The sequence below is a fragment of the Gobio gobio genome, assembly GCF_949357685.1.
Source record: "Gobio gobio genome assembly, chromosome: 9".
Classification (NCBI taxonomy): domain Eukaryota; kingdom Metazoa; phylum Chordata; class Actinopteri; order Cypriniformes; family Gobionidae; genus Gobio; species Gobio gobio.
Window position 1 is genome coordinate 25,900,177 of NC_137115.1, and position 26,548 is coordinate 25,926,724.

Below are 26,548 nucleotides of genomic sequence, written 5' to 3' on the forward strand. Positions count from 1 at the left end.
GAGCCGAGTCGACTCATCACGATTTAGTCCAGGCACTACACCTGACTTGACTTGACCATTACCAGTCCACTCACCAGTCTGCTACGCAACACGCCCAAGTCTCTGTCCTGGTCATCATCTACCAACGAAGCTTTCCAGCATCTCAAGAAGGCCTTCACCAGCGCACTGCTCCTCATCCATCCAGATTCGAGTACGCCATTCATCGTGGAGGTGGATGCCTCCACCTCTGGAGTAGGAGCAGTGTTATCTCAGCAACAGGGAACACCAGCCAGACTCCATCCATGTGCCTTCTTTTCTAGGATGCTCAGCCCGGCGGAGGTCAACAACAACCTCGGCAACCGGGAACTGCTGGCCATTAAACTAGCCCTAGAAGAGTGAAGGCATTGACTGGAGGGTTCACAATAGGGCTGCACAATTAATCGAATAGTAATCGTGATTACAATTACGGATGCCACAATTATGTAATCATTGAATAAAATGTAATCGCAATTACAAAAAAAACTTTTCCACTTAAATTATTCTGTGTACTTAGTGTGTTTTTTTTTCTTTCTACATGTTATCTTAAGTTTTTACCCCATTATTTTTATTTTTAGTATAAAATTATAATACATTGCATATTTTTACTTTTTTTATTTAAAAAAAACCAAACCAACGTATATTTGACTTTTGAGGCTTAATGCTATAGAATAATTGTAATTAGTAATCGCAATTACAATTTCAAGGTAATAATCGACAATTATGATTTTTGTCATAATCGTGCACCCTAGTTCACAACATCCGTTTCTGGTGCTTACCGACCACAAGAATATACAATACTTACGAGAAGCTAAGAGGTTAAATCCCCGTCAGGCACCTTGGGCACTATTCTTTACATGGTTCGATTTCTCCATTTCCCACCGTCCCGGGACAAGGAACATCAAGGCTGATGCACTCTCACGCCTGTATGCTTCTGAGGAAGTGAACGAAGAACCAGAGTCCATCTTGCAAAAGTGTTTGATTGTGAGTCCTATCCAGTGGTCAGCTGAATCAGTCACCTCCTCCAATGTCTCCACCACCGCTCCGCCAGGCTGTTCACCAGATCAACAATACGTCACCCGTACACAACGCACACCACTCATCCTGTCCGTACACACTTTTCTGGGCACTGTAGGCCAATACTGGGCCAATAACACCCTCTCACTGTTAAAAGGTTGCTTCTAGTGGCCTAACATGGCTCAGGATGTAAGAAGGTTTGTTCAAGCTTGTGCAGACTGTGCCATTGCGAAGAGCCCGCGCCATCTACCATCTGGCAAACTCCACCCACTGCCCGTTCCCAACCGACCATGATCACACCTAGGAGTAGACGGAGGCCTTTCATGCAACACATCCTGATCGTCCAGGGGGGTTACTGTTACAGATCTGCCAGGTTCCTGTAGGTTCATTATATCTTGTACATCAAAGAGGCAAATCACAGCTGGCACAGACACACAGCAAGAAATTACAATGACATTTATAACTCAGATGGTCGCGGTTACCAGAAGCAGGGTGAGCTAGTGCCACACATCGCTAAATTCGACGATGGTCAAGGAGCACCCACAAGTGCACTACACAGCACACACACGCACACACACTTCAATCAAGGGTCAATCACTATAAGGTGTAAACCATGCTCTGTGTCTCAAAGACCCACCACCAAAAGAGCAACTAGCCCTCCTGCTCTGGACCCACAGCCCCTGGAACACAAGAAACACAAATTACCAAACAAAATAAATGTATAAATATTCATAAAAGTGGGTAACCACGTTAAAGAAAATATACAAAAGAAAAAATAATCAAACGTAAAAAACAAATGACCATAAACCACTCAAACCTGCAATCATTTGTTTCAGTGATGGTATATGACGCACTGCTACAGGCCAGGTACACTTCACCACACTATTACCTGTGACACAGCCAAGAGGGTTACAGAGGTCAGATAAACACAGAAGGGTGGAAATGGCCACAAAATAAGAATAAAGGAAGCAGCAAGGAAACGTAAACAAAATCTCAGTATTACAAATCCAAACAATTACAATTAAACAAAAGAAATTAGATAGAGCAACCTAAATAAACTTTACAAAAGATAAACATAACGCTCACGCATTAACTACACTGTGAACAAACGCACATGGGCATGCTGAGCAAACAAACAAAACATTAAAGTAATAAGAAACAAAACAAATCAGAACAAGACAGCAGCAATAAATGTCCTAAGCCAGGCAGCAGTCTTCAAACGCCCTTAAACAGGCGAGTTAATTCACATACAAGACACTAAATGTAAGCCAACATACCAGTGTGAACAGTAATTCCTCATGGTTGAACCATGACCACACATACCAAGCATGCGAAGATCACGTCATTTGTCCGGCAGCCATGATAAAACGAGTTTCCCAAAGACGTCTCATCTCTGATAACCGGAGCGCCGCAACAGCGAGGGCAAACCTTCAGAAGGTGTGCACCCATCAGCACCGACGAGGGTAACACTGCACATAGTAACCAGGTTAACATCCCATACGCCCGAGCACAAAGCACAATGGGAAGCAACACTCACCTCCAACAAGGGAAACCAGGGCGCCGTAAAGGCAGTCACACAATGACGCTACCCCTGGCAATGAAACAGCCGCCTTAATATATGCTTGGAAATGAGTGCTGATTACCTGAGCCTAGGGAAGAGTAATCGATCCCAGAGAGGATGGATGTCACTCCACTACAATCGCACTCTCATCACTCCACTATTTAAGCACACACCTCACCTCAATCAGTTGTCCGGTCTCATTTGTGTGAAGTGATACCTTACTCTCCAGAAGATCTTCCAAGTGACCAAACGAGTTCCAACGAGGTGTGTGCTTTCGGACTGATTCCTCACCATCCACACTCTCCCATATCTGTAAGATTCCGAAGATTGGACTGAATATCCATTCCACACTCCAACTGTTTGCAAGATTCTACTTACTTACCAGAATTCATCCAAATTACTTGTGTTGCTAATAATAATAATCACCTTTTCACTGCATTCTCTCTGTCTCCGAGTGTGCTTCCGTAACAGATGTATCTTTGAACAGGATTTATTTCCAGGTATAACTGTGGACTCAAAATGTGCCTTTGGCTCTCACTTTATATTGTTTACAATATTCTAAATAAACTACAAAAGAAAATATTTCTGTCCTCATATTCTTTCTTATAGTTCCCTCTCACATACCTGACCTAAAGGCTCATTCATTATCAGCTCATTATGCAGTTATTTGTCTTCTCAGGTGTGAATCACAGCATCATTCATGATCATTCACGCTTCTTCACATATGGCTGCTGTAAACAAAAATGGGTAACGCTTTAGATTACAGCCCGGAAAGTACTGCGTAAGTAAAGCGAATTTACAGGGTAACTCTCGGTAATTATAATGTAACTATAAAGTACGTATGTGTAGGTATAATGGAACAATATTTAATATTTGGGGAATAAAGGGGTTACTATCAGGAAAATTAACAAATAATTTATACTCTAAGTATTTTTTAATTTAGGGGCAATTATCCGTGTGGTTACAGGGTAAGTATAAATCTGCGGGCTGTACATTAAAGTGGTGTTTGTTACCCTCTTGTTTCATGTAGTTACAGTGTAAGTATGAATCTGCGGGGTGTAAATTAAAGTGGTGTTTGTTCCCCTCTTGTTTCATGTAGTTACAGGGTAAGTACAATAAAAACACGTACACAATCTGATATCGCTCAGAAATGTTTATTTGAAAACCTTTTTTAAAACAGATTTACAATATTTATTAGTTTCTCTTGCTTGGCTTCATCCTCCTATTGTTTCTCTTCATTTTCGTCCTTGCCACAGATGAATCTTAAGAAGGAGTCCTATGTCTCTAGCTTATCTGTATTATGTATTTTTTGAAAATAAAGTACCCGCAGAAATGTCCTCACCGTTTACTCATCTTTTACCCTCACACCATCCGAGATGTATACAACTTTCTATCTTCAGATGAACACAGAATAATCTCTGCTAATGAAAACTAATTTGGGTTCCTAAAAGTTGAAGCATCAAACAGCACATACAGCAATAACTAAAGTAATCCATATGATCCTAATGGATGAATCAATGTCTTCTGAAATAAAACGATAAGTGTTTGTAAGAAAAATACCAATACATTTTTTTTTAACTACAGGCTATCACTTCCGACCAGCAGTCATCTGTGCGTGCATGAGAGGGTTGAGTTCACGCTTTAAGAAACTTGAAGCGTGATGTGTTTTTTTTATGCTCACAACAATATACAAACAATAACATAATATATGATAATAGCAATGAGAAACAAACAAGACTAGAAGACGCGAGTTCTTGAAGATTGAAGCTTCTAGGGGCAGTCGTGGCATAATGGTTAGAGAGTCGGACTTGCAACCCAAAGGTTGCGAGTTCGAGTCTCAGGTCTGTCAGGAATTGTCGGTGGGGGGAGTGAATACCAGAGCTTTCCTCCACCCTCAATACCACGACTGAGGTGACCCTTGAGCAAGGCACCAAACCCCCAATTGCTCCTCGGGCGCTGCAGCAATCACTGCATGAAAAGTGGGATTTTCGACCCTGTAAACGCCTGTAGACTCCCGGAAATCTCCCTAATTTTCGTCAGTTTTCGACAATTTAGAGGCAGCGAACTTCGCGTTCGTCTGTGCCACAAATTGTCGTAAACGAACCATGACGTAAGTGGAGAGCCCCCCGCTGAGAACCCGCGGAGGTGCGACGCCTCTAATTAGTATATGAAAAGCAGCGAAACCAGAGAGTCAACGGCCAGACTTGAATTTACTCACTCAGTATTGGCTGAGGCCACTACTTTTAAACAAGAAAAATCCCTTGTGAATGGTTGGCAGATCACTGCAAACCAATCATTATTGGTCCCCCTGGCTCATTATAAATGTAAACCCCAATAATAATAATAATAATAATAATAAATATATAATTTATGTTGTAATAATTTATGTTTTATATTAATGTTATTGTGCTATGAAGTATTCATACCATCAAGGAATATATGGGAAAATTATACGGACCGTGCCGTTTATTCAAAGAAAGAGCTTCATTTATAAACACACAGCTGTTCATTCAAAGAAAGGGCTTAATTTATAAAACACAGCAGTTTATTCAAAGAAAGAGCTTTATTGTTAAACACACAACTATGTACAGTGCAGCAGTAATGTCTCGTAATGTAATGTAAAGTTCGGCGAGCTCCAGGCTGCGAGAGGGCGGTGGCCGCACAATCCATCCAGACAACCCCGTCAACAATGCTGTCTTCCTCGTCAGACATGAGTTCAATGGTCGCGGACTTCCAAATGTCCACCTCATCCTCAGCCAGCACATTCTCGCTTCCAGCAACTGTAATACAATCCATAAAGACAATAAGCAACCTGAAAAATACTCACATTGACAAAAAAACGGATCTAATATAATAAATCTTACCCTTTTTCTTCTTGATCGACTCCGAGCTAAACTTCGCAGTTTCCGCACCGGCGTGTCGATTCATAATACGTCTTACAGGCAGCTGGAAAACAATTACATGAGACTGGTATTAATAAAAACAGTCACGGTAAAATTAAACAAGGAATGAGAAAAACATTAGAAGTTATACTTACACACAATTTCGTCGTGACCAGCGGTTAAATCTGGACTCACGGAAATCGCTCCAAGCAGATAAAAGCTCACGGCTTCGTTATGAGGTGAGGATAGTCTGTGTAAACAAAATGTGCAGTTTTAAGCTTGGATCTATTAACGCATCCATTTCCTTATACAGCTGAATAAAAGCATATTATTTAAATCGTAACGTTACATTACCCATGCCCTGGTTCATAGCGCCTGCAGTTTGCCTCAGAGTTGTGAAGACGCCGGACAGCTGAAAAATAGTCGAAAAAGTTGGTCGCGTCCATGCAGAGGAGTTGAAGGGGAGCTGAAGGCGAGACGGCGTCCAGTCATTGTTGATCACGAAAAAGCAAAGCAGTAGTGATGTTACGTTCGTGAACGAATCGTTCTTTTTGAACGAATCTTTTAGGTGAACGAATCGTTCTCGTTAAAGTGGTCCACTGACTCATATTTATCGTTCACTGAAACTTCTCCCTCCACAGCAGCGTGGCACTATTAGCAGCAAGGAGCGAGCGCATGCGCAGCTCTGTGGACTGTTTCATCCTGTCAATGACAAAACTTCGAGCCAATAGCGTTCGAGTATAAGATGTGACGGAGCATGTGATTTGTTGAATTCAGTGAACGAATACGCCTTTTACTGACCGAGATGCTTTTGAGTCCGACTCTGACTCTGAACCAAAGACTGATCTCCTCCTTGACTTGTTTGTGAACGAAATGAACCAGCTATTGAACGATACTGATAGCGAACATGTAGAGCTCGGCTTGTGTAGTTAGGCATATGCGGTATGCAGCAAAGAAAGACATGTACACTTTACCATTTTAATGAAAACAGTGTAATAATGCAGGCTAATGGTTAAATGATTACTTAAGGACTGATGTATTTTGTTTGTATTATTTATTTTCATTGTTGTTGTTTTATAAAATGAATACAAATTACTTCCTTACGTTCGAGTCATGTCATGCATTTCTCCAAAAACTGTAAAACAAATAAAAAATGCGATATTATTGGAGGTAACGAACACGTCCATCACTGACCGAGTTGCTTTTATTGAGTCTGAACGAGAGACCTCGTCAGTTTATGACAGTTTACAAAGAAGGGAGTCTAACAACAAACTGATTTTAAGAAATGTATTAAATTAACAAGAAAATGAAACAAAAGAATGTTAAGAGGTGAATAAAATAAAAAAAATGTTGATGTATTTTGGCTGTGTGTGCGTGTGCGTGTGTGTGTGATTGTGTGTGTGTGTGTGTGTGTGTGAGAGAGAGAGAGAGAGATAGAGAATCACAAGAGTCCGGAAATCAGTCCACAGAGAGGCTTAATTTATCCCTATATTCTTCAACCTCATTGAGGTTTCAGACCATCAAGGAGCTCCAGAAAAACCTATTATATTTATTTTCACTTTATTTAAGTTAATGGGAGTGGCAAATGTGCTTCAATTACATATAGGCATAACACCGTAACTTTTTATTTTGTGTGTATTTTTTAATAATGACATACAGAGTAATTAATCTACTCTGTTAGCCCAGACAAGTTGAATCTACTTTAAAAATTGGAGCAAACTGGTTGCCCTAAAAATGTAGTAATGTGAACTAAAACGAGTACATTTAACTTAAAATGTTTTAGTTTAAAAAATTCAGAACCTAGATAAAACGTCTCTTACGTATGGTAACCCTCGTTCCCTGAAGGAGGGAACGGAGACGTACGTCGGTATTACCGACGAATTGGGATCACTTTAGAGAGCCCCTATCAGCTTCGAGATTTAGAGAACAGGCCAATGGGCCATTGGCGTGCGAGATTTGCATCTCCGTTCCCTCGTTAATACCGACGTACGTCTCCGTTCCCTCCTTCAGGGAACGAGGGTTACCATACGTAACCGAGACGTTCCCTTTCAGTCGGTCACTACGACGTACGTCGGTGTTACCGACGAATTGGGATCCCTATGCAAAATGCCACAGTTACTACCACTTCCAGCGCCCAGCGAGAGCCCCTCAGACCCCGTTCTGATGTGGGCGGGGAAATTCACGCAGGGAGAGTCACACTGCTGTTCCGCAAGACCCATTCAGCAGACTTATTGGATAACGCTGGGAAAGCGTGCCCGAAGGACGCTGCGGGAGCCACATCATGCCCGGAGGGAGTTACCATGTGGAGAGAACACGTATGGGCTGGCCGTGGGCAGCATAACATACAGAAGTCCCAGAGGTGGCCCCGGCCTATACAGGCGGGGGACGACACCGAACTGAGACGGCAGAGGAACTCTGCCAAGGGAAAGACACGAGCTCGCCGTAGGGAGCTGTACCGTGGAGAATACACGTATGGGACCGCCGTAGGGGTCACGACATACGGACCCCAGTCCGACACAAGTTCCACCAATGCAGACAAGTGCCAGACCTGGCGTTGGACGCTCCGCCACATCCGACTGCCGAGGGGTGCGGAGGACTCAACAGGGTTCGCCAATCCTGGGGAACTCGACTGGAGAAAATAAGCGCACGTATCCGTTCCATGGGGAAGGGAATGGCGCAGCAAGCCGACACTTAGAACGGGCACTTCAGTGAAGCTGACTATGGGAAGCGAGCACACGAGAAGCCACCGGTTCTACACGTAGGCTATAAAACCTAGCGAACGTGTTAGGTGTCGCCCAGCCCGCAGCTCTACAAATATCTGTCAGCGAGGCGCCACGAGCCAGCGCCCAGGAAGAAGCAACACCCCTAGTGGAGTGGGCTCTTAACCCGAGCGGGCAGGGCACGTCTTGGGCTTCATAAGCCAAGACGATGGCATCCACTATCCAGTGGGCCATCCTCAGCTTGGAGACAGCCTTTCCCTTCTGCTGTCATCCGTAACAGATGAAGAGCTGCTCTGAGGTCCTAAAGCTTTGCGTTCTGTCAACATAGACGCAACATAGTGCAGTGCGCGAACTAGACAGAGAAAAGCCAGGGCTGGGTCTGCCTCCTCCGAAGGCAGTGCTTGCAGGCTCACCACTTGGTCCCGGAAGGGAGTAGTGGGAACCTTGGCACATATCCAGGCCGGGGTCTCAGGGTTACCTGAGAGTCACCTGGCCCGAATCCCAGGCACGATTCGTCGACCGAAAATGCCTGCAGGTCCCCTACCCTCTTAACTGAGGCCAATGCAATCAGGAGTATTGTCTTTAGAGACAAGATCTTAAGCTCCGCTGACTGTAAAGGCTCAAAGGGTGCCCTCTGAAGTGCGGTCAGCACCAGAGTCAAGTCCTAAGAGGGTATAAAGGGAGGCTGAGGCGGATTTAATCTCCTCGCCCCCCCAGGAACCTGACGATCAGATCGTGCTTGCCTAAGTACTCACCATTAACCAGGTCATGATTGCGGCTATAGCGGCACCTTGAGGGTGGAGGGAGACAGCTTTCGCTCCAACCCGTCTTGAAGAAAAGAAAGAGAGCACAGATCTGACCGAACACTTTCGGGGGTCTTCTCGGTGAGAAGAGCACCAGTCGACGAACAGGTTCCACTTCAACGCATATAGCCGTCTCGTAGAGGGGGCTCTGGCGGAAGTGATGGTGTCAACTACCGCAAGTCACCTAGAACCTCCGCATCCCATCCAGGGACCAGACATGGAGTTTCCAGAGGTCCGGACGCGGGTGCCACAGGGTGCCCCGTCTCTGAGTTAGGAGGTCCTTCCTCAGAGGAATGGGCCAAGGAGGTGCTGTCGCGAGGAGCACTAGTTCCGGGAACCAAGTCCTGTTGGGCCAGTACGGGGCTACCAAGAGGAGCTGCTCCTCGTCCTCCCTGACCTTGCACAGTGTCTATGCAAGAAGGCTCACTGGGGGAAACGCATATTTGCGCAGGCCCCGGGGCCAGCTGAGTGCCAGTGCATCCGTGCCGAGGGTCCCCTCGGTCAGGGAATAAAACAACTGGCAGTGGGTCGCGTCAGGGGCGGCAAACAGATCGATCTGTGCGGCCCCAAAGCGACTCCAGATCAGCTGGACCACCTGGGGGTGGAGTCTCCACTCTCCGGGGAGCACCGGTAACCGTGACAGCTTGTCGGCCGCACGATTGAGCGGGCCCGGAATGTGAATGGCACGAAGGGACCTCAGATGCTTCTGACTCCACAGGAGGAGATGGCGGGCGAGTTGGGACAAGCGGCGAGAGCGTAGACCACCCTGTTTAAATGATGTACGCAACGGCCGCAGTGCTGTCCGTCCGGACCAGAACGTGCTTGTCTTTGACCGACCCTTTGAGGCGGCTGAGAGCAAGACGAACTGCCAGCAACTCCAGGCAATTGATATGCCATTGCAGTTGGGGCCCCGTCCACAGACCCGATACTGCAAGCCCGTTGTACGTGGCACCCCAGCCCGTGGATGAGGCATCCGTGGAGACAACAGAATGCCTGGACACTTGTTCTAGAGGCACTCCTGCCCGTAGAAATGAAGGGTCCGACCACGGGCTGAAGGTTTGGCGGCATCTCGGTGTCACTTGGACACGGAGGGACCCGCTGTGCCATGCCCATCTCGGGACTCGGTCGTGTAGCCAGTGTTGAAGCGGTCTCATATGGAGCAGCCCTAGCGGCGTTACTGCGGCTGCTGCTGCCATATGCCCCAGGACCCTCTGAAATTGTTTCAGTGGAACCGCTGTACTGCGTTTGAACGTATTCAAGCAGCTCAACACCGACTGGACGCGCTCCTCAGTGAGGCGCGCTGTCATGGCGACCGAGTCGTTCTCCATCCCGAGAAAAGAGATCCTCTGTACGGGACAGAGTTTGCTCTTCACCCAGTTGACCCGTAGACCCAACCGGCTGAGGTGCCGAAGCACCATGTCCCTGTGTTCGCACAACTGCTCCCGCGACTGGGCAAGAATCAGCCAGTCGAGAGATAGTTGAGGAGACGAACACCACGCTCTCTCATGGGAGCAATGGCCGCCTCCGCGACTTTCGTGAAGACACGGGGCGACAGGGACAGCCCGAAGGGCAGGACTTTGTACTGACATGCCCGTCCGTCGAAAGCAAAGTGTAGAAACGGTCTGTGTCGAGGGAGAATCGAGACATTAAAGATCGCTGCAAACCAAACCTGGGGACGGATGCACCTGAAGATGCGTTTCTGCGTTAACATTCTGAACGGCATCCTGTGGAGGGAGCGGTTCAAGTAAGGCAGGTCCAAGATTGGCCGTAACCCGCCGCCTTTCTTGGGTACAATGAAGTACGGGCTGTAGAACCCGGACTTCATATCGACTGGATGGACCGGCTTTATCGCGTCCTTCGCCAGTAGGACAGCGATCTCCGCCTGAAGCACGGGGGCATCCACCTACGCAACAGACGTGAAGTGAACGCCCCCGAACCTGGGCGGACGCCGGGCGAACTGAATCGCAAGCCGAGTCTGATGGTACAGATGACCCAGCGAGACGGGCTGGGGAGCGCTAGCCAGGCCCCCAGAGACCGAACAAGCGGGGTCATCGGTACCACAGACGTACCCGCAGCAGGGCAGCGAGGCGGAATGCAGGGACCCAAGGACGACATGGGAGTGGTCCGTGTAGGGGTCTGGGTCTGACACACGACCTGCATCCGCTGAGGGGGTGTGCGAGTGTGGGAAGGCCACTTGAGTGCGTTCCCACAGCCGGCACCCCCTACTGGCGATTTGGAGAGGCACCAGAGGCTGACAAGGCATGGAAGCGTTGTACACCGCCTAGCGCACTCTCCAAATGAAGGAGGGGCTGAGCGTGGCAAGGCTTTGTGGCGTTGCACACGGTCTGCCTCACCTCCTTCCTCAGCGGGGAACAAGAGTGACGAGGCATAGCGTCGCGCACTGTCGTCCACACCCGCTGAGAAGAGGGGAATGAGAGTGGGGAGGCTTGTAGCGTCACACACTGCCATTCTCGCCCTCTTGTGGGAAGGGGAATGAGGGCGGTGAGGCTTGTAGCGTCACACGCTGCCATTCCTGAACTCCCAAGACCCAGAGATATTGTAACTGCTCTTTTTTTTTATACATATATACTTTTGGGTACCACTTGCTGTTTTAAACCCCAGTGGCGGAACAGAATTACTAATGGTTTTCCACCCGGCCCTCCTCCGGGGGAAGAACAGTTCCGAACCAAATCCGGGTCAATGGTGTTTCTGGACCAGGGTGGACATCTTCTAGCCAAGGGCCAGCGCTGTGCGCAGCTCAACCTCGGCTGAGTGCCCTAAGCAGGGCGGAGGTGGCCTGCTAGTGGCACTGCCACCCCACCGATGAGGGTAGTGAGAGAGAGGAAAACTTTATACAGATTATGGCCCTATTGGTGTTCCATATTTTGGCACCAATAGTTCCACAATGCAAAAGCCTTCCAACGCACATCCGGGAAAGGCAAGGGGCAGGCAAGGCGATTTATGCGTTGCACTATGCCTCAGCCACCCGGGAAAGCATGGCTGTCAAGTATGAATCGGATTCAGCATGAGCGCCCACTATTATAGTGGGAATCTCAGCATCATCTTCATTTTCAACACATAACAGCCCTCTCTCCGATGCAGCGATTGACATCTGTCCTCTGCTAGAGCCCCAAACGAAATGCTAGGTCCCTTTTTTAAGGACCAGCAATCCCATCTGTAAGCTACCAGCAGACACGTGAGACAGTGGGCATGGCCGTGAGACGGCACACGGCGCGCTGAACACTCAAGCCCTTATGAAAAAGGCAAGACGAACAGCGCGCCGACGTGGCTATGCTCTCATTAGAGAGCATAGACCACCCACAAACACAGTCTCAACATGCGTAGGTGCCGAGTGACGCGCGCTGAGTTGCCGTGGCAACCCGCGCTGTCACCCGGCAGCTAGACGGCACACGGCGCGCTGAACACTCAAACCCTCACGCGGAAGGCGAGATGACCAGCGTAGATCCCGTTCCCCTGAGAGAACACGGATCACCTACGAACACAGTCTCAATATGTTTATGCGAGAGCGATCGTGGCCGTCAGGACAGGAAACAACCGCATCCAGAAACGCACGAGTGGAATGACGTCTTGAAAAAGACGCAGTGTCACACCCGTGTTGCTCTTTTGTGAGGAAACGCTCTTTAAACAGTGATGAAGCACCGAGGGGAAGACCGCGGCAACACACAGGTGGTAAGTGCAGTCCTGTGGTTGCACTCACTGAAACAAACGCCCTCACCAAACTGACAGTTGCTGTGAGAACAGCAGTTTGTTATGCTGATGCAGCGGTGAACATGCGGTCGCGCTGATTGTGCCTTTTCGCCAACACAGAGCGTCCTTCTCGTTCTCTGGAGCATCTCTCTTGCAGATAGGCTTTCTTTTAGAAAAGCAGGCTTGCTTCATCAACGCCGTTCGGCTCCGAAGTGAATGAAGTCCTGTTTATACCCACGGCGCGGGGCGGAGCGCGAGATGCAAATATCGCACGCCAATGGCCCATTGGCCTGTTCTCTAAATCTCGAAGCTGAAAGGGGCTCTCTAAAGTGATCCCAATTCGTCGGTAATACCGACGTACATCGTAGTGACCGACTGAAAGGGAACTCCCCCTGCTGCTATACTCGGATTTGCATTTGTGTAGCTCACAGCATGTTAATTTACATGTTAAAGCCTCCCCTAGAATTAAGGGGAGGGGGGGTCATGGGGGGACAACTGCCAAGCAAGGCCCATGTCAATTTCCGTCAATTTACGGCAGTTTTCGGTGTTGCCTGCAAATTGCCGTGCACAGTCGTAAACCTGAAGTTTCACGGCAATCTACAGTGCCACATACTGACGAAAATCCCACTTTTCATGCAGTGAATATGGCTGCCCACTGCTCCGTGTGTGTGTTCATTACTTCACTTTTTTCACTTCACTTTCTTTACTCACGCATGCGCAGGTAACAGTTCAGTTGGTCAGATGCAAAAAGATTAGTAAATTATGAGAGCATTTCTCGAGTGTAGTTTTTCTTTTAATAAATAATAATAAAGAATACCAAAAGACATGGGATTCCTCTTAAGATACATCATTGGAAATAACGAAAAAGAAGAAGCGGAACAAGAGGAGGAGAAGCCAAGCCAATAATTTTCATAACAATTTGTATTCACTTTGTGATTATGAGTTAATTTTAAATTGCTTTGACTCTGAAACACATTTGATGTTTTATGCACTAAATAAAAAGAAAAAAGTTTCTACTTTCTAAATATGTAATTAAAGTATTCCAAAATTCACAATTTACATCTTTCTGATAATTTAAGAAAACAAAACTCTATCACATTTACTTGACTCTATTCCACTCCTGCTTGGTCTGAATCACGTCTTGCCCTATGAGAACATTGGCTATGTTCAAAATCAATCATGCATAATAATTATGTCAATAAAAGTGCAAATACTGTATCAAGTCGTTTGCATTTGTCAGGTGCATTTGACATCATTCTTTGGGATGCTTTTCTTTCTTTACACACTCCTGGTTTTTCATCACCTTCATACTAAGGTGGAAAACACTTTTTGTCGAATGATGGGAGACCCGAAGTACCCGTTGTTTTTCAAGGATGGAGATGTAACTATTGGAGGAATTTTTGCAGTCCACAGAAAAGAAACATTACCTTCATTTGAGTTTATGCAAAAACCTCAGCCTCCATCTTGCTCCAGGTTTGTGAAACATCAGAGCTGAAAATGTATTTCATATAAACTGATTTGTAAAAAAAAAAAAAAAAAATCTGCTTATCTGTAAATTAATTTTCAAAAGAAAACTGAAATATTACCATGTTTCAGGCATAACATATATTTGAATATAATCTTCTTATTCCCTTTCCACTTAAAAATATGTATTAATTTTTGTTGTTATTAACTGGTTTAATACATCCACAGTGTGAATATGAGAGATTTTCGGCTGGCCCAAACTATGATCTTTGCCATTGAGGAGATCAACAGAAGTCAAACTTTGCTCCCAAATGTTTCTATTGGCTACATAATTTATGATACGTGTGGTTCAAGACTGTCTACCATGATTGCAACTATGGGATTGATGAATGGTCAGGAGATTGCAGAAGGGTACAAGTGCAATGGGCAGTCTCCTTTACATGCTATCATAGGAGAATCAGAGACTTCTGCCACAGTGATTCTGTCCAGAACTACAGGACCTTTTAAGATTCCAGTGGTAAAGAGAAATAACAGTAAATGGTTGACATAATCACAATGCTGATGACTTTTTTTATAGTTTATTGTTCTTTTGTTGTTTTCAGATAAGTCACTCTGCTTCATGTGAATGTCTCAGTAATAGGAAGGACTACCCCTCATTCTTCAGGACTATTTCTAGTGATTACCACCAGAGCAGAGCACTTGCATTCATAGTCAAGCATTTAGGCTGGACATGGGTGGGAGCTGTGAACAGTGACAATGACTATGGAAACAATGGAATGGCCATATTTCTGAAAACAGCCCAAGAAGAGGGGATTTGTGTGGAGTACTCTGTGAAATTCTACCGAACAGAGCCAGAAAAACTCAAACAAGTGGTAGACACTATAGAAAGAGGCACGGCAAAAGTGATTGTTGCATTTGTTTCTTTTGTTGAGATGGGCTTACTTATTGATCAGTTGAGTATTCAGAACATTACAGGCCTCCAGATGATTGGTGTGGAGCCATGGATAACTGCAAAGACTTACATAACTCCATACAGTTTTCATGCAATGGCGGGGTCACTGGGGTTTGCCAGCAGAAAAATCAATATTGAAGGGTTTCCAGAATATGTTATAAAAGAATTCTGGGACACAGCCTTTCCATGCTCAGAGAGTGATGGAAATTATTTTCAATATGCATTAAGTTGCAGCAGATATGATGATCTGCTTGTGTTGAAAAATTACAATGAAGATGTGACTGAACATAGATATTCAAGCAATGTCTACAAAGCAGTTTATGCTGTAGCTCATTCACTACACAGTCTATTCAAGTGCAAAGAACAAGAAGGTTGTGAGAAAGGTCTGACAATACAACCACAGCAGGTAAAAGATAAAATATAAAAAAGAAATTAATAGAAAATAGGACCAAAATGTTAAAATGCCCCAATGATAACTTTTATTTTTTTGCTAGGTGGTTGAGGCTCTGAAAAAGATACATTTCACCATAAAGACAGGAGATCATGTGTGGTTTGACAGCACTGGTGGTGTAGTGGCTTTATATGAAGTTGTGAACTGGCAGCAGGACTCAGATGGATCATTCGAGTTCAAAACAGTCGGATATTATGATGCCTCGTTGCCTCCTAACCAGAATTTAGACCTTAGCATTGAAAAAATAATCTGGGCTGGAGGACAGTTGGAGGTAAACTGCAATAACCTGTTTGTCCTTGTGTTTGTTTTTAAATTAAGGGAATATAATATAAAAAAGAGCAAAACACTAATAATTAAAAGCAATAACATTAAAATGTTGAGAAATTGTGGTCAATTTCAAACACTTTCAAAGTATTTTGTTTCTGAGAAGTATTCATGGACTCGACCAACTTTATAACATTTTAATTAATCAGTTGATACAATGCACTTATTGTATACATACATGTTTTTACATTGTACTTATTGTACTTTTTAAAAATACCTGCATGTAAATACATCTGTAATTAATTTCTGTAGTTACCTTTCTAATTACACTGTTGACATTTCCCTTACATATAACCCTACCCTTAAACTTACCCATACCACAACACCTGTCCCTAACTTTACCCGTATCCCACCTCAATATCAGCGAAAGTGTTTTGCAATACAATATGAACACAATAAGTACATTGTACTTATTTTTTGATGCAAGTACATAGTAGCATTTATTCTACAAATATATTATTAATATTCTGTTAACAATATTATGAATGATGTAATGTATTTATTTTTATAATGTTTTTTTTTATATATAGAAGCCAAGTTCTGTATGCAGTGAGAGCTGTTCTCCAGGCACTAGGAAGGCTGTTCAGAAAGGAAAACCTGTCTGCTGTTATGACTGTATTCCATGTGCAGAAGGAGAAATCAGTAATGAGACAGGTAATTTTCAGCCCATTTCACAGTTTCATAGAAAATTGGTTAGTTGCTCTTTTTGTTATCTTTTTTTAATGTTAAAGATGCTGTTTCTTATCAAAGGAGTTAAACAATGACTTTGTTGTCTCTAACTAATGATCACAACTCCCTTTCCAGATTCAATTAACTGCATGCAGTGTCCAGGGGAATACTGGTCTAATGCTGAGAAAAATAATTGTGTGCTGAAGGCTGTAGAGTTTCTGTCATTCACAGAAATTATGGGTATAGTGCTAGTCTTTTTCTCACTGTTTGGAGTAGGATTAACTGCGCTGGTGGCCATCCTGTTTTACAGAAAGAAGGACACCCCCATAGTAAAAGCCAACAACTCAGAGCTGAGCTTCCTGCTGCTCTTCTCATTGACTCTGTGTTTCCTCTGTTCACTTACTTTCATTGGTCTGCCCACTGAGTGGTCCTGTATGTTGCGTCACACAGCGTTTGGGATCACTTTTGTCCTCTGTATCTCCTGTGTTCTAGGGAAAACAATAGTGGTGTTAATGGCCTTCAAGGCTACACTTCCAGGAAGTAATGTCATGAAATGGTTTGGGCCTTCACAACAACGACTCAGTGTTCTTGCCTTTACACTTATACAGGTTCTAATTTGTGTGCTTTGGCTAACAATTTCTCCCCCATTTCCATACAAAAATATGAAATATTATAAGGAAAAGATCATTCTTGAGTGCAGTCTCGGTTCTACTATAGGATTCTGGGCTGTGATGGGTTATATTAGCCTCCTGGCAGTCTTGTGTTTCATTTTGGCTTTTTTGGCTCGCACATTGCCTGATAACTTCAATGAAGCCAAATTCATCACATTCAGTATGCTCATATTCTGTGCTGTATGGCTTACATTTATTCCAGCTTATGTCAGTTCTCCTGGAAAATTTACTGTAGCTGTCGAGATATTTGCCATTTTATCCTCAAGCTTTGGTTTACTATTCTGCATATTTGCACCTAAATGTTATATCATCCTGTTTAAGCCTGAACAAAATACAAAGCAACATGTGATGGGAAAAACAACATCTACGTCCGTAGCCCTCAAGCCCTACTGAAAAATTAAAACAACATGTCTATTTACATGGAGGTGTTTTTTTTCCCTTCTCCTCAAGAAAGTGTGTGGGTTTTGGGACAAGTCAAACTGAAGTCTCATGTCTATAACATTGAACTGTGACACATAGCAACCTGAAAAATAGGCTGATGCAAAATCTTGCCATAGAAAAACACAAATAAATAACCCTTTAATTAAACCCCAGCTGGGAGATGCACCATAATTAGTCACATTAACATCATGGGGTCACATTTTTCCAAACAACAAAGAAAATTAATAAAAAAAAAAGGGAACTAACTGTTGAATAGGGTGTATTTATTTATTTAATTTTTGGTCTTCATGATTTAAAGTATGATTTGACAAGTATGAATTAAAGTAATATTCAGGTTAAATTAAGTATGCAATGTTGAAAAAAGGGACATACATAAAAAAATATGTTGAATTTACATGATTTAAGGAGAGACACTACAGGAAAAAACAGTTCCCTTTCAGTCGGTCACTCTCAATGTACATCAGAGATGATCAGACAAAATGGGATCATGCAAGGGAGACTAATCCTCTTCAAGTGTAACTAAACTAGCCAATGAACATTGGCATGCAGTCTTTTCTGGTTTGGTGCGCTGTGAGAGAGCGCTCAAGAGCTGTTTTTACAGCTGGTAAGAGGGCGCCTTCTAAGAGCTTTGAGTGCACACAGACAGGCTTGCACTTTCCCTGTTTGTGTGCCGCTGTCATCGTGTTTCAGCACAAAAAAGAGAGCAGATTTCTCTGAAAGAGCAGCACAGATGTGAGTTTGCAAGATGACATTTCAACCGTTTGATGCTGGGTGCGGTCAATATCCCCCTTTGGGCCCCACTTTATATTAGGTGGCCTTAAGAACTATGTACTTACATAAAAAAATTAAGTACAATGTACTTACTGTGTTCAAATTGTATTGCAAAACACTTTTGCTGATATTGATACGGGTAGGGTTAGGGACAGGTGTGGTGGTATGGGTAAGTTTAAGGGTAGGGTTAGGTGTAAGAGAAGTGTCAACTGTGTAATTACAAATGTAACTACAGAAATTAATTACAGATGTAATTACATGCAGGTATTTTTTTAAATGTAAGTACAATGTAAAAACATGTATGTACACAATAAGTGCATTGTATCAAATGATTAATTAAAATGTTAGTACACAGTAGTTAAGGCCACCTAATATAAAGTGGGTCCTCCCTTTGTGTCCCTTTGGTGATTCCCCAATTTAGTGCCTCTTCTGGTGGAATGCAGAAGAGGGCTTCTTTTGCTAATCCCATGGGTGATCTGAGTACCTCTAGTACCTCTAGGGGTACCAACTGAGTACCTCTAGGGGGCCACCAGCCTTCTCCTTCTGGGCTCCACCGGAGGATAGTATGTCGATTGCTGCATCACAGGGGTCCTCAGCTCAGCATGTCATCTGAGGATGAGGAGGGTTGGATAATTAGCTTTCTTTCCAGAAATTAGGTTTTATAAACAATGTTCAAGAGGAACACGTTCAAATTGCCTACCCAATCAGTACAACATGAGGTGTATATATATATATATATATATATATATATATATATATATATATATATATATATATATATATATATATACATATATATATAATCACATTTAAACTTAGGAGAAACTGGGTTGAGGACTCAAGTGCAGCAAAAGTGATTTATCAACAACAAAATAAACATAATACAAAAACAAAAATCCATGAGGGGGAAAACATGAAACTAGAAAAACAACAACTCGAAAACATACCAATGGGATAACAGGGAAACAGGAGATGTGAGACAAACGTAACATTGACAACGTACCAGCACAGGAAGGAGATTAAATAGGAGACAAACAAGGAAGGTAACGAGGACAACAGGTGGGGAAAATTAATCACTAATTAGATGACAAGGAGGGTGGGGACAAGACTGCAAACTGGAGCACATAGTACAAAATAACAAAACAGCAGATGTGCAACACGAGACAGGACAGACATGTGACATTACCCCCTCCCTACGGAGCAGCTACCAGACACTCCACTAGATCAGGGCAGTGTGGGAGGGACAGACCAGGGCGGGACAGGAGGGACAGACCAGGGCGGGACGGGACAGACCAGGGTGGGATGGGGGGGACAGACCAGGGTGGGACAGAAAGTTTGGGAGCACCGGACTCGGGACCACCGGAACTGGAACCACTGGACTTGGGCCCGTCGAACTTGGGTCCTTCTGCTGAGTCATATGGCTGGTACGTTCTGTCACGTTTAAACTTAGGAGAAACTGGGTTGAGGACTCAAGTGCAGCAAAAGTGATTTATTAACAACAAAATAAACATAATACAAAAACAAAAACCCATGAGGGGGAGAACATGAAACTAGAAAAACAACAACTTGAAAACATGCCAATGGGATAACAGGGAAACGGGAGATGTGAGACAAACGTAACATTGACAATGTACCAGCAAAGGACAGAAAACGGAAGGTGATTAAATAGGAGACAAACAAGGCAGGTAACGAGGACAACAGGTGGGGAAAATGAATCACTAATTAGATGACAAGGAGGGTGGGGTCAAGACTGCAGACAGGAGCACATGGCCCAAAATAACAAAACACCACATGTGCAACACAAGACAGGAAGGACATGTGACAATATATATATATATATATATATATATATATATATATATATATATATATATATATATATATATATATATATATATATATATATATATATATATATATACACAGTACTGTGCAAAAGTCTAAGGCACGTTAGTATTTTCACCCCCAAAAATGGTTTTAAGCCAGTTATTTATATCTTTTGTAATAGTGTGTCAGTAGGTTATATCAGTTTACATTTTCAAACATTCATTTTGCCATTAATTGTAATAATTCTACTCCATTTAGAGACCAGGTAGTGAACCTGCAAGTGCTGCCCTCGGAGGAGACAGACCCAACGCTAGCTTTTCTCTGTCCCGTCTACACTCTGTGGTACTACGTGGACAGAACGCAAAACTTCAGGACCTCAGAGCAGCTCTTTGTCTGTTACGGAGGCCAGCAAAAGGGAAAGGCTGTCTCCAAGCAGAGGTTAGCCCACTGGATAGTGAATGCTATTGTCTTGGTGTACCCAGCCCAAGACATGCCTTGCCCATTCGGGTTGCGAGCACACTCCTTTAGGAGTGTTGCTTCCTCCTGGGCACTGGCTCAAGGCGCCACGCTGACAGATATCTGTAGAGCTGTGGGCTGGGCGACACCTTACACATTCACTAGGTTCTATAGCCTTTGTGTAGAGCCAGCTTCCTCTTGTAAACATGCTTTCAGCAGCAAGTAGCGTGGGTAAATCGCTGAAGTGTTGGCTTGCTGCGTCCTTCTCGCCCTTAGGCCAGATATGTGCGCTCATTGCTCCAGTTGGTTACCCAGTAACGGCTAATCCGGTGAGTTCCTCCATCACCCTCCGGGCAGGATGTGGCTCCGCAGCGTTCTCTTTCTCCGAAGGGGTACGCTTTCCCAATGTTATCCAATATTTACTGAGTGGGTCATGTGGAATGGTAGTGATGACAGGGCACTGGAAGGGGCCAGCAACATGCCGTTTTAGTAGGGATCCCATTTCGTTGGTTCATCTCCGACTTTTAGTCAAGAGTGACAGACTAAAAGGGAATGTCTCGGTTGTGTATGGTACGTGGGTTGTTCCCTGAAGGAGGGAATGGAGACATACGTTCCATCACTATGGTTGCTGTACCTTCGCTGCGATCGAGTCACCGACTCGACTCCTCAGCGAAAAGCAATCTAATGCGGCACCCGCTTCCATATTTAAACCCGCATTATGAGGACGGAGCGCGGGATGCAAAGCCTGCATGCCAAAGTTTATTGGCTCTTTTAGTTACACTCGATCATTTCATCTCTGACGTACGTCTCCGTTCCCTCCTTCAAGGAACGAGGGTTACCATATGTAACCGAGACGTTTTTTCATGCACCTGTCTATTTTGAGATTTTTGGCTTTTCATGAAGTGTTTTTTTTTTTCAGACTGGTGAAAAGAAAACACAAACTACACTTTTAAGTTCTATAGTAATCTATTTGCAGCCTTCAAGATTTCAATTACAGTAGATATCTTTAAAGGCTGTTTTCTTAAAAAAAAAAATCTCCTGCGCTGAGTCAGAAATCTCCAGTTCAGTAGCACTTACATACACCAAACTTTACAGTTTATTTCTATATACACTATATTGCCAAAAGTTTTGGGACTTAGTGTGGAGATTATATTCAACACTTCTTTTTCTTTGATTCCTTTAATATCAAGCCTTGCTACAGACTGAGGTAGGACGTTACCATCTAAGTCATTAGTTAGAGGTCCATCATTACATGAAGTTTGTGTGTTGGAAGGAAAAAGTTGTGTAATTTAATTTATAGTATTTAGAAAATGTTAATTTAATCTAGTTGCAAGGACAACCGGCTCAGATACCAATTCATTATTGAATTTAAGTTCAAGGCCTTTTCCACTATGTTTTGTACCCTCTATCACAGCCATAAAAAGATTTGCTTTTGCCATTCGTAGAGCTCGAATAACCTTGTTTCTCGCTGAGGCAAATTTTAATCTATCAGTAGTTAGGCCTGATTTTAGAGCTTTTTTAAGTAGTTTATCTCTGTGTACCATGAGTTGTTTGCATTCGCTATTAACCTAGGGCAAAGACTAAACTCGCTTTTTGTAATTTCCCCTTTTTTGAAAGTGTGTACAAACATCTTTAACCAAGGAATATAAGAGATCACAGCATTTATCAAGGTCATTACACAAAGTAATTTCTGACCAATCAAGGTTATTCAAGGCTGTAAATAAATATTGTTCTTGATTCTTTGGTATAAAGTTTTGTTTGGTGTTATGACTCTTGAAATTAAGTTGTTTCTTGGTAAGTTTTCTGGATATAAAGATTGCATTATGGTCTGACAGGCCTGTTAAAAAATTATGTGATTTAGTTATTCTTTCCGGTTTGTTTGAGAACACCAAATCTATTTGTGTTTTAGAACGACTTGTTATTCTAGTAGGGTCATCAATGATTTGTGTAAAACCAAAAATTATCTGTGATCTCTTTAAGCTTTTTTCTATCACTTTTGTTGTCCCAATTTACATTGAAATCTCCTAGAAGAATAACTTCCTTGTTGATATCATAATGTGTTAGAAGGGTCTTCAATTCAGTATAAAAATCTACTTTTGCCGAGGGTGGGCGATACAGATATATTACAGTAAAGGACATTTCTACGCTAAGTGACATATTAACTCCAATAAATTCAATTGAAATTTCATCTGGTACTATAATTTGTGTACATTTTATAGCATCCTTCACATACAACAAAACATCACCTCCACTTCCCTGAAACCTGTCCCTTCTATAGACATTATAGCCGTGTAGCTTTACAGCTGCTTCAGGAGATGAAGATTTAAGCCAAGTTTCTGTTAACCCCAAAAAAATCAATGTTAGAGTTAGTAAGAAGATGCTCCAATTGGGATTGACATCCCATTCTTCATCTGTAGGATTTAATATGGAGTTGGCCCACCCTTTGCTGCTAGAACAGCTTCAACTCTTCTGGGAAGGCGTGATAATGGGAAGTTTTGACCATTCTTCTAGAAGCGCATTTGTGAGGTTAGTCTCCACTCGAATTAATCCCAAAGGTGTTCTATCGGGTTGAGGTTAGGACTCAAGTTCTAACCTCAGTGCAGGCCAGTCAAGTTCCTCCACACCAAACTTGTTCATCCATGTCTTTATGGACCTTGCTTTTGTGCAGTCATGTTGGAACAGGAAGGGTTCATCCCAAAACTTCCCACAAAGTTGGGAGCATGAAATTGATCGGACAAAGCCAATAAACACCAGCATACATTTAAGGGTCCACTCTTCAAAATGCATCCCACTTTTTACTCCAAAACAACGAAAAAATTGGGTTAAAAAAAAAAATCCTCCTTTGTTTGCATGAGCGTTTTGAGTTAGAGTAATCAATCATGTCCATTTTCAATGAAATATCGATTCTAATCTGTATTTTCTCCCCTGAACTTGTGTACTTTGGACTCTTGCGCTCAAGTTGAGCTCTCCCTCGCCACTATCCTTCAATCACAGGCGTTTGGGTGACTCAATATATCCAGGAAGCGTATTATAGGCTTGGCGAGGTGTCAATCATTGCACCCATGTTTTTCGTTGGATAAAGCCAGTCAATGCCATCTTGTGCAATTTTATGTAAATAGTATTGGTGAATACTTCTAGTGCTGACTAATACTCTGTCAACCTCTCCCCAAATTGAGACCTACCATCTGGCCAAATTTCAAGCCTCTATGACTCTTCTTTTTTTGATAACTGTTGACAATCAGACTCCAGAGAATCTTGCTGCACTGGTTTGGTTCCAGTCGGGCCAAAAACCTAGGACTAGTTCGCAAAAATAGATTTTTCGGAAAACCCAAAATCCCCCAAAAATACCATCAAATCCGAGACACTTTGTCCGTCTTGAGCCAATTAAGGATTCCAACAATATAATACACTTGAGCCTACGCCTAACAGTTTAGAAGTTATGAGCCACTTTGACCGCTGTAGTGCCCCCCTCAGGCCGATCGGGGCAAGCCTAGGTGACTTTATAGAATTTTGGAGGTCACGTGACCCATTCTGTTTACGATGCCATTTTGGCAGGCTGAAAGAGCCGGCGCCAGCATGAGTTTCAAGGCAACGGAGTTCACTGCGCACTCTAATTCAAAAGACATGTATAAGTCTATAGCAAAATTTAACAGATTAAACATAACCAGTGTTGGGAGTAATGCGCTACAAAGTAACGCGTTACTGTAATTCCACTACTTTTAGCGATAACGCGCATGTAACTAAATATGTTTATCAATAAATATTTAATCAAGTAACGCAATTACAATTACTGAAATTTAAATGAGTTTGTTACTCGCTTTACTCTCTTTTGTGAAAAATGAACGCTTGCAGACAAGAAGACAGATAGGCCTACTTTAGCTGCTTCTGATCTAATGTCACAGGACCTCATGGTGGCGCAACGATACACCAATCGAACACTGAGCATTAAACCACAGCATGGCCGATAGCGTGGATCGAATGAGCTTTCTCTCCTGGAAGTATGGACATTACATTTCGTTCGTCGAAATTAAAGACAAAAATGTAGTGGTGACTTGTCAATTATGTGCAGGTGTAAAGAACCTATCCACATCTAAGAGTAGCAATTCAAATCTACGGATTTGACCAGCCCTACGGATGCTGAAGGCGCCACTCCATGCAAACAACCAACGCTGGATTTTACACGGACTGCAGTGCAGCCGATAAGCCAGGCAGAGCTGAATAAACTGATTGCAAGGTATGTCGTTGATGACATGCATCCTCTGTCAACTGTTGAGTAAGTTGCCTTCAGGCAACTAATAAGCAAAATACCAGTGACAAATGGAGGCTTGGGGCAAATGTGCAGGAAGACGTTTTCTAGCTATTTAGACAGAGAACTTCAGTAAAGTAAAAGTACCTATAATTTGTATAATACATTCTGATATAGGTGACAAGATGCCTGTTAGCATGATGTTAAACGTTTTTTTCTTTTTTTCTTCTTCCTTTTTCAGCATTGGCAGAGACACCCTGGCTGATATAGTCAAACACTATGAGGAGAATGGGGCAAGACCACGTTTGAGGAAGAAGCACTCACTGCCACGTCCACCAGCCAGGTTCACCAGCCCTGAGGATATCAACAGAGTTATGGACTTCGTAAAAAGCTATGCAGAAGACAATGCCATAATGCTGCCTGGCTGACAGCCTGGGCATAAGGATTGCCATGTGAAGTTGCTGCCAACTCATGTGTCCAAGGCCTCAGTGTGGCGTCTCTACCTGAAGTCTGCTAAGGAGCTTGGTATGTGTAAACATTAATTTAGAATTGAGTGCTAATAATGTAAAAATAATGTGAAGCACTATTAGCAATTACAATACAATTAACCATAAGCAATATCTGTTTTTCAGGTGAGCGTGCAGTTTGTAAAACCAGCTTCAAAGCACTGTGGAACGGACATCTCCCACAGATCAAAAGTTGCCGGCCATGTACAGATCTCTGCTGGCAGTGCCAAAGCAATAACGAGCAGCTGATACGAAGTGCAAACCTCCCAGATGATAGAAAGTCTGAAGCAGTAAAGAAGCAACAAGATCATCTTTCCCTTGTGCAGAAAGAGAGGGCTGTGTACAAGGACATGACTGCTGCCTGCAGAAAGATTTGCTCTGGCTCTAACCTGTCTTTTGGATCGCCCCTACCAGCAAGCAAGAAGATTAGGATGCATTACAGTTTTGATTTTGCTCAGCAGGTAATATTTCACACACATTTACTTTACTTTATTAATGTCCCTTAAAGGGCGATTTGGTGCATGAGAATAAGCAGCCTGATAATAGCGCAAATGCAGAATAGCATCAATATAGTAATTTTTATCTTTATTAGACAGTTATGAATATACACAAATTTCATTTAATCTAATCCAAGTTCCCTCTCTCCCTCTGTCTCCTACAGTTACACTTTCCCTCAAACCCTCTCCAGCCAGGACCGATGTACTTCCTGACCCCACAGAAATGTGGCCTATTTGGTGTTTCCTGTGAAGGGCTGCAGAAACAGGTGAATTACCTGATTGATGTGCTTATTCTGACACAGCTTTGATGCCAAGAGAACTGGTGTGGTGCTTGCAAAAACGGCGCAACAGAGCAGATCTGCCCCCTATCGACAGTCTTCCTGTCCTGGAACCACCTGGACTGAACATTGACAGGCAGACCTATCTGTATGAAAAAATCAGGCCATTCTGTGCTGACGAAGCAAGAGATATCACATGCCCAGCGCCAAGGGTCACAACACAGAAGAGACCACAGAAGAGGATGCGAATGTGATATCATAGGACTGTGTCACAAAGACCTTTGTCTAA

The 26,548-nt window shown here is 43.5% G+C and overlaps 1 protein-coding gene across 1 annotated transcript; it reads left to right on the top strand.

Annotated features, from left to right (window-relative positions):
* Nucleotides 1–13,970: 13,970 nt before the first annotated feature.
* LOC307131981 (extracellular calcium-sensing receptor-like) lies at nt 13,971–17,630 on the top strand (the record flags this gene model as incomplete). Its single annotated transcript, XM_079826116.1, has 6 exons — nt 13,971–14,179; nt 14,399–14,687; nt 14,773–15,528; nt 15,617–15,844; nt 16,428–16,551; nt 16,702–17,630. The coding sequence occupies 6 exons, from the start codon at nt 13,971–13,973 to the stop codon at nt 17,628–17,630; spliced, it is 2,535 nt and encodes an 844-aa protein (XP_079682242.1).
* Nucleotides 17,631–26,548: the final 8,918 nt, after the last annotated feature.